Genomic DNA, 9,545 nt, shown 5'->3' on the forward strand with positions numbered 1-9,545 from the left:
GTTTCTCTCTCTCTCTCTGTTTCTCTCTCTCCCTCCCACTCTTCCTGAACAAAAAATGGAAAAATGTCCTCAGAAGATATATATCTTGAACATGCTGAAGAAGCTCCAATGGACCACAGTCAGCTTCCAATCAGTCCTGAGGGTGGGGGAGGCCCGGAGGGGTAACTAACAGCTCCTGGGATAGCTGTCCAGCTCATAATGACGTGACCTTCTGTAGAAACATGGCCCCTCTACATACTCAGTGATGGGCCCCAGTACTGGGCTGGCATTATATCACCCCCTCCACCAGCCTCGGTTGACTGGTCCAGCTAAGTTGACTGGTCAAGCCCAGCAGATCTCAGGAATTTTCTGATCTGGCATATAGGGATAGAATCAGCCCCCTTCCCCACCATCCTCTCCCAGTTTGACAAAGTTGTAAGATATAAATAAACTTAGATGTTGCCACAGGCCATGTTGATCACATCTGTAGAGAAAGTGACCACAGAAAGAACCAAATATGAGGCAAAAAGCAGAGGGAGAGAACCTGCCAGTGTCTGAGTTCTTGGTTTTCATTGAGGCTCTGCTCCATCCCTACCCATTTCATGATTTAGTTTTTCAGCCTTTCCTTGGATTCCATGAGCCAGTAGATTCCATTCTCTATCTCTGCTAGTTCAAGTTGGGTTCTTGTCACTTGCAAACAAACTAATAAAAACAAAAAAGCAAGACATTTTTTCAGCTTTCGGCATGGAGGAGGTCTAGGCACAACTTTCTCCGGTTGTCTCAAATCTGGGTTCATCTGACACCAGCTGCCTCCACCATGCTGACGAAGCTCGACCCAATGAGATAAAAGTTGTATACCTGAGGTGTACTGGTTGGGAAGTTGGTGCCAAGTCCACCCTGGCCCCCAAGATTGCCTCCCTCCCGGTGTCTGTCTCCAAAAATGTTGGTGATGACATTGCCAAAGGTACTGGCCATTGGAAGGGTCTGAGGATCACAGTGAAACTGACCATTCAGAGCAGACAGGCCCAGATGAAATAGTACCTTCCGCCTCTGCCCTGATCATCAAAGCCCTCGAAGAACCACCAAGGAACAGAGAGAAGCAAAAAAACATTAAGCACAGTGGAAATACCACTTTTGACGAGATTGTCAACATTGCCCCACAGATGTGGCACAGATCTTTAGCTAGAGAATTCTCTGGAACCATTAAAGAGATCCTAGGGCCTGGTGTGTTTGGCATCGGCCCATGAATCAAAGAGTTTCAGGTTTAATTCCAGTCAAGGGCACATATCTTGGTTGGGGTTCAGTCCCTGGCCCTGGTCAGGGTCATGCAGGAGGCAACCAATTGATGTGTCTTTCACATTGATGTTTCTCTCCTTCTCTCTCTCTCTCTCTCTCCCACTTTATCTGAACATAAATGAAAAAATATCCTCAGATGAGGATTAAAAAAGAGAGAGAGAGATCCTGGGGACCGCCCAGTCTGTGGGCTACAACGGTGAAGGCTGCCGCCCAGATGGCATCAACAGGGTGCAGTGGAATGCTCAGCTAGTTAAGAACTGCAAAGGGAAATACTTCAATTATAGATCATTTGACAACCAAAAAAAAAAGGCAAGGCAATGTCTGTGACCACAAAGAACTAATCTTGATCCAGTATTAATATCTCTAAGTTGTTCCGTGGAAGCTAGAAGGCTGCCTGAGCAATCCAGAAGTCAGAGGCTGAGGGTTTATATGACAAGCCCTGAGTCAGGTCTCAGGGAAAAGCAGACAGCAACAGTCATAAAGCGGTCTGAGCAGGATCTTGGCTTGACAAGACTGAACCACCCTAAAGCTATGAGTAGCAACCCCATACTCTCCATCAGCTTCCTTTAAGACACTCCAAGTAACCCTACAATATAAATCTAAACTTTCCAATATAGACAATTCTGTCTACCACCTTAATTTGTGCAGGAAATCTTGACCTTAAAAACTTTCCGCTGGCCCAAGTAACTTTATTTTTCTTTAGGACTGCCCTTCCGTCCAAACAAGTGCGTGAACCTAGCCTCTGCCGTCTATCTCCTCTAAGCCTCAAGGTCAAGGAGAATTCATACAGGGGACTTGTTTGGTTAGAGTTGCTAAAGCACTGACTGGGCTTTGCCAGAAGTCTGCAGGACCTTCATTCCTAGTGTAGAAACATCCAAGAAGTGGGCTGTACGGCTTCCTGCGGCAAGCACCAAGGCAAACAAGAAAAGCAGCGGGCTCCTGTGGTGTGCTGGAGGGTGCAGACCTGAATGGCTCAGAAGGAAATCAGTTTTACAGTGAAACCAGATACCTGTTCAGAACTCTGACACCCTCCAGCGGCAGAAGCTGCAGAGATGGGGGTGAAGCCTTTGCTGAGAAACTGAGAGGAAGGCAGGAGGTTGGAAACCTTGAGTGATTACTGGCCTAAATTCTGCCAGTAAAATAATGTAACATGGTATTTCTTTTCTACTAACTCCTTCAGGCCTTACTGAACTAGGAGAGGATACTTGTTCATTGAACTTGGTGGCTAATTTGGTAAAAATAAAGTTCACAAATAAAAACATTAAATTTCACCCTGGCCAGTTTGGCTCAGCAGTTAAGAGCATCGGCCTGCAGTCTGGAGAGACCTGGGTTCGATTCCCGCTAAGAGCATGTGCCTTGGCTGCAGTTTGTCCCCGGCCCTGGTTGGGTTGTGCGGGTGGCGGAAACTCGATGTGTCCCTTTCGTGTCGATGTTTCTCTCTCTCTCTCTCTCTCTGTCCCGCTCTAGCTGAACAAAAAATGGAAAAATGTCCTTGAGTGAGGATAAAAAAAAAAAATTAAATTTCTTCTTCTCTGCATGGGTAGGGCTCTTTGCATTAGTGTTCAGCCCAGTAGTCAAAGGGTAATATAGTAGAAAGTAAAACCCTAAAGACCTTCTGAAAGATTTCATCTCCTAACCTTATTTTAAAATTTCCATTAGTTACGTGTTCTGTAAATACTCTGTTCACCACAAGTACGTGTAAGTGTTCAATAAATGCACGTGAATGAATGAATGAATGAGGTATCACTGTATAATCTATGAAGGTCCTTTATTAAAAACAGGGTATGGAGCCCGGCCAGTGTAGCCCAGTGGTTGAGTGTCGACCCATGCACCAAGAGGTTGCTGGTTCGATTCCTGGTCAAGGCACATGCCAAGGCTAAGGGCAAAATCCCCAGTGGAGGGCATGTAGGAGGCAGCCAATCAATGTTCTCTCTCATCGATGTTTCTATCTCCGTCTCCTTCTCCCTTCCTCTCTCACTAAAATCAATAAAGAAAAATAAATAAATTAAAACAAAAAACAGGGCATGGAGCCCTGGCCCTTATGGCTCAGCAGTGAGAGTGTTGGCCCTCGAAAAGAGTCCCGGGTTTGATTCTGGTCAAGGGCACAAACCTCAGTTGCAGTTCATCTCCGACCCAATTAGGGTTGTGCAGGTGGCAACCAGTTGATGTGTCTCTCTCACATCAATGTTTCTCTCTCTCTTCCTCCCACTCTGTCTGAAGATAAATGCAAAACGTAGGATTAAAAAAAAAAAAAAAAAAAAAGGGCATGAAGCCCACCCTTAGGGCCTTTGGGATTGGTTCCTTATTCTCCTACCATATCTGACTGTTATCGTCATGTTTAGCTAGTTTATTAACATTAATAATAGAAAGAGAGCAAAGGAGAGCCAGACATTATAAGCATGGTCATCTGGGCAGCTTCACCAGGAAGCTACAGCTTCACACTCCCCAGGGAACCACCAGTCCATTCTCTGCAAATCACGGAGGGATCAAATAAAGGGGGAGATGGGCACATGCACAGTGAAGTTGGGGTGACATAGGGAAGGTACTTGCCTGTCAGTCTAGCCTGGGAAAAGGATCACTAGCTAGGAGGCTGGACCCCAATGCAAGCCCCTGAAATCTTGGAAGGTTAAAAATCCCTCGACAAAGAGAGTTCCCTCTCTTGCCTACTCTTGTGCTCTCTTGCGCTCCTGTTTCTCCTTGCTCCATGGCCCACACTTGCCCTTGCGCTAGCCTGCCACGTGGCCTTAAGCAGCTGCATGGCCAATGGCCATGTGGACCCCACACACAATGAACTGCAACCTGGAAAACAAGCTAAACTAGCCAGATGCTGGACTGGACGGTGCTTTAATATGGATCAGAAACTCTGGGCAGTGGCCTTGATCCTAGCCCTGCTGAAGACAAGATTGGACATTTTCCATGGCAGGACGGATGGAGATGGGACCTTGGAGAGAAACTTTAATGTTACATCATCAATAAAGTTTTCCACGAAATCCCATCCTCCCATGGGAGCCTCAGGAAGTTTTTTCCCTGTGACACCCCAAGAACTCTACTTCCACCGATAACATGACCATTGAAGGTTATGTCCATGACCACTTAAACAGGGCCTGGTTTGGGGATAACAAATAAGGAAATAACATTCAGGAAAGTTTCATTCAGTTTGAGTCTTTATAGCCTAGACAACAAGGCCAGTCATGGGGGAGTGGCACCTGGCAAACAGTACCCTATCACTGCTCCACACGCCCGGCCAGCCCATCACTCACCAGGAGGAACATAATGCTGCCTGATAGCTTGCTGCCAGGGAGCATCTGTTTAGCTGGCAATGACTCCTGTGGGAACAATGCCAATGAGCTAGGGTAAGGAGTGGAGAAATCAGTCAGGATAGAAAAAAGAAGGTTGGGGAGTGCAGTGCTTTGTTACATTAAAGACTTAACTGGCCTTTAATTTCTACAGCAAAGCACAGAGGAAGTCATTGTAGAAAAGTCTGAAAGCCGCTGCTTGGCCCCATGTTGCAAATCCTACTCCATGAAGGCACAAGGCACTTCGGAGAGACGTTTGCTGCAGCTGCTGCACATGCCGATCCTCTTCTCCACTCACCCACGTCCCCCTGTGGGAATGATGCCAGACAAAGGCTCTCCCTGTATTTCTCAGGGACTGCCAAGCAGATGAACCTCCACGTGGGATTTAAATTTCTACTTTTTTACGTGGAGAAAAAATGGTAGGGAAAGGCTCCCGGGTCATACATTTAAAAGCTTAAGGTTCAGACACCTGGTTTCCGGTTGACCAACATTTTAACAGATCGTTCCCATAACTTTCAGTCTCTCAGGCCATTCACTCTCCAGGCAGGCACAGGTTTGCTCTGCCTGACAAGCAGGATTTCTACATCACCACAATTTTCCCAAGTTTGATACTCTGAGCATTTACTGTATTTTCATTGACCTTCGAGCTCCAGTAGGGCACAGACTCTATGTCATTTGACTTCTATTTCCAGAACCTGGCATGGTGCCTGGTAAACACAGTCACTCAGTGACTATCTGTTGAATGAGTACTTGCATGCATCTTTTCCAGATTAGCAGGAAAAAAGTCTGCTCTCAGTGAGCAGGTGAGTTGGTAAATATTTGGTACTTTTCATGATATCATTAAGTAGAAGATGTCTCTATAATCTCCCACAAACACTACTTCTTTTATGGCACATAACACATTAAGCATCGTATGTTTTTTTCAGTACACCTATAAATCTCTCCCTATAAATTCCTTGGAAGCATGAATGAGGTGTTTTTCAATTATTTTATCTACCCCCTCATTCAATAAATGAACTAAATAAGTGAATAAATTAATGCTTATTGGCCAAACTATATTATAGTCTTCGGGCTACCAAAACCTTCCAACATAAGCACCAAAATACTTTTTAAAGAAAATCTAGCCCTGGCCGGTTTGACTCAGCAATTAGATCATCGGCTCGCAGACCAAAGAGTCACGGGTTTGATTACGGGCAAGGGCACAGCCTTAACCACGCAGACTTTAAAAACATCTGAGTGATGAAGAATACTGTCAGATATGCTCGACTCATTCCCCAGAGATGACTGGACATGTGTGGTATTCTTAGTCTCAGTAGGAAGAGTTTCTCAGAGAAACTGAGGTATATTCTGACACTGGCCTTTAAGTCCCTATCTACATCCTTATCACAAGACTCCAACAAAGAGATGCATATTACTGGATCTATTAAGCAACCTTAGAGGATGGAATAGGTCAATCAGGGCCCCATCAAATCTGAAATAAGTAATTATAGCATTATTCAGTAGTACTAAGTGTGATACACTATGTGAAAAGAATTATTCAGTATAATTTATTATGTATGTAAAATAATTTAAACTTTAAGGGACCTTTGAGATTTAACATATTACTATTAATATTATGTAGATGATGTAATTTTCTCAGAGAAACCAAAGTACCTATTGGCTATCAGAGTTCAAATACACTAGTAGAAGGGAATAGATTATACATTAGCCTATAGATGGGGTGGAGGGAAGTTTACAGGATGGGTAGAAAAATCAAATTTCAGAAAGAAAAAAATAGGCATTACTACATTATTCTAGAGATGAATTCATAATAAAGTTGTGTGTCTATTATTTTTATGAAGACTCCATTACCACCACAAAAATAAAACTCTCCTACTCTCGGTCCCTTATGTTTTATAAGAATTGGAGGTCAGGGGATATTTTTTTTCTTTATTGATTTTAAAAAGAGAGGAAAAGAGAGGGAGAGAGAGATAGAAACATCAATGAGAGAGAACATTGATTGGCAGCCTCCTACATGCCCCCCCACTGGGGATCGGGCCCATAAGCTGGGCATGTACCCTGACTGGGAACTGAACCAGTGACCTCTTGGTGCATGGGTCAATGCTCAACCACTGAGCCACACTGGCCAGGCTGTAGGTCAGGGGATATTTATGGACACACTAAAGCATGAAAAAGACAGCCACGCCTCTTAACTCCTCAGGGAAAAGGTTTGGAAGTGAAAAAGAACAGAAGGCAAAGACCACAGCTGACTCTGCTGGTTCTCTCCTCCTGATAAGGCAGTATGACCTGATACCTGGGGGCAGACCTTTAAAAAGGAGAGGCCAGAGGAGGACCTAGGGGGCTTCTGCTACAATTGGTGGATAAGTCAGATGCATGAAGCTTGAGACCAGGGGAGGCCCAAAGGCAGAGAAAAGAGGAACCAGGAATACTGGAAGCACTCAAAGGTGGCTTCCTGGCTTCGATGACTGTAGCTCTTTGTTAACAATCCCCTTACATATGCTCAAAGAGGACTGATGCAGCCCTAGCCAGTTTGGGTCAGCAGTTAGAGCGTCAGCCTGTAGTCCAGAGAGACCCGGGTTCGGTTCCCACTTAAGGGCACGTACCTTGGTTGCAGTTTGTCCCCGGCCCGGGTGGTGCGGGTGGCAACCACTCGATGTGTCCCTTTCACTTCGATGTTTGTCTCTCTCTCCCTCCCACTCTATCTGAACAAAAAATGGAAAAATGTCCTCAGGTGAGGATAAAAAAAAGAGGACTGGTGCAAAGATGAGGAGCCCTGCAGTGCCGGCAGGATGCAAACCCTGCCTTTCCATGAGGGGTGTGACACTCCTCAGCCAAAAGGAAATTTCTGACCCAGACAGTACCCGGACAGCATCTCTGCAACTTTCCTCTCTGTGTCAGGAACAAGGCTGGGCACAAGGGCCAGGACTGGAAAGGTTCTGTGATAGGTCAGGCTGCAGAACTTCTTAATTAGAAACAGGAATTAAGGAAAGAGCCTGTAGTGCAGCTGTAGAGCAAAAACCTTACACACAAATTCATGAGAATGAATACCTCTGGGGGAAAGGCCAAGACTGGAGGGGTGGCCAAGGTACTCAGTCTTGCTTGTAATGTTCATATTGTTTAACTAAAAACTGATTTAAAAATAATATTAAATTTCAGAAAGAGAAGGAAGAGAGGGAGAGGTGAAAAGAAAAGGAGAAAGTAAGAAAGACACAACTAAGTCTAGGTCTCCTTGTAGGGGTCTCCCTGGAACCCGGGATAAGGCAACCCAAAGGGTGGGGCTCAGAAGTAATGAAAGACAGACATATGGAGCAAATTACAGGGGGGGAGGGTCCAAAATCAGAATTTTCTGGATCGCAAGAGAAGGAAATGGAATAAGTAACAGAATTTTGAGAGAAAACAGTGAAGAGAAAGACTAGACAGCCTTGGCCCACACTGCTTGTCAGACTGGGGCCCTAGTTCCGGCTCTCACACAGAAGGGAGAAAATGCTGGTTCCCCTGACTTGAGCCCAGACACCCAGGCCCTCTCTCTCCTTTTAGGTCTTCTCTGCCAATCATACCGTTAGCTGTGGAGACATCTACTGCCCTGAATTTAGAAAAAGATATCAACATGAAGAGGGCACTTCATATGGACCACACACTCACCCTGCCCTCTCTCAAACTTTCTACCAATGCAATGCCACCCCACCCTTCCCTGGCTCTTCGGTTAGCTCCCGAAATAGAATGAGCACTACTGCCATGTACTCAGGAATTTCCTTGGGAGAATCCGTGGGGACAGTGGAAACCACCTCTTCTGGAAGGACATAACCTCTGAATTTGTGGTCCTGTCTTGGGGCTCAGGTAAGCTGCCAGGGAAGGTCAATGCCCAGCTTGGATAGAGGCAGGCGGCCCCTTTGATTTTTCGCGGTGCACCCGTGTTGTCTGCCCCGCCCCCACCACCGATGCCCATTTGGGGCTCTGCTGGCGAATTGTTCTGGGGTCCTCGTGAGGATGAGGACCGAGGGCCACAACCCGTTCCAGAGATTAGGCGGGAGGCGCTGGGGGAGGGGAGCTGGGAGTGGGAGGGGCAGGCAGTTACCTCGGTGAAGCCCTCCTGCAGGACGTCCAGCAAGTTCCCCCGGGCCAGGCACGCCAGCATGGTTGCTGCCGGGCTCCCGGGCTCCCGGGCGGGTCTCCAGACCAGGCGGCCGCCGCCGCCCACTGCACACAAAGACTCTCGGTTCAGCTCATTGCGATTTCTCCGGAGTCCCGCACGCCACTTACTGGAAACCCAGACCTGAGCCAAACTAGCGGCTTCCACTGGGCATGCTCCTACGGAGGACTCCGCAGGGGGGCCCCGGCGCGGCCGCGGTTCCTATGGAAACAGCGGGGCGCGCACAGGCTGGACCTGCGCTGGCGGGCGACCTCCTCCCGGCCCGCGGGCAGGCTGGAGTGTGCGCGCCCCGCACGCGCACACACACGCACGCACGCACTCACTCACTCGGGCGTGCCGGCGTGTGCAAGCGCTTGCAGTCACACACGCACATACAGGCAGGCAGGCGTGTCTGAGGGAACGCGTGCTGCACACACATACACACACACGGATGTCAGCAAGCAGGCGTGTCAGAGTGCTCGCTACACACACACACACACACACACACACACACACACACACACACACACACAAGATCTGCTGATTAAAGCCGCAAACAACTGACCGCATGGTGGGTGGGAAGGGGAGTGAATCATAAGGTTACCCACCCTTCTTTCCACACTAGCTGAGAACAGCAACCTTTTTCCATATGGGGCCTGGACACTGAGGGTAGGCTAAAGAAGGAGAACCAAATGGGAGAGAAAAAGAGACAGAAGACCCATTCAGAAGGAGAGAAAAAAGAGGATGGAAAGAGAAAATTTTAATTGTGATGACATTAGGACACATTTAATTGAAACACAGCTAAACTATTCACACAGGATCACAACAGAAACATCAAAGGTAAA

The 9,545-nt window shown here is 47.0% G+C and overlaps 1 protein-coding gene across 3 annotated transcripts in view; it reads right to left on the reverse strand.

Moving 5' to 3' along the window:
- DIXDC1 (DIX domain containing 1) overlaps positions 1-8,985 on the reverse strand; it is a 70,709-nt gene extending 61,724 nt beyond the window's left edge. Inside the window, exon 1 of one of the 3 annotated variants that reach the window (XM_036258814.1) lies at positions 8,647-8,985. In XM_036258814.1, coding sequence (XP_036114707.1) covers positions 8,647-8,706 — 60 coding nt within the window. In that variant the 5' untranslated portion in view covers positions 8,707-8,985. The remainder of the gene's footprint in view (positions 1-8,646) is intronic. The other 2 variants (XM_036258813.1, XM_036258815.1) reach the window with 2 other exon arrangements.
- Between the last annotated feature and the right edge of the window lie 560 nt (positions 8,986-9,545).

The sequence above is a fragment of the Molossus molossus genome, unplaced genomic scaffold (assembly GCF_014108415.1).
Source record: "Molossus molossus isolate mMolMol1 unplaced genomic scaffold, mMolMol1.p scaffold_m16_p_13, whole genome shotgun sequence".
Lineage (NCBI taxonomy): Eukaryota > Metazoa > Chordata > Mammalia > Chiroptera > Molossidae > Molossus > Molossus molossus.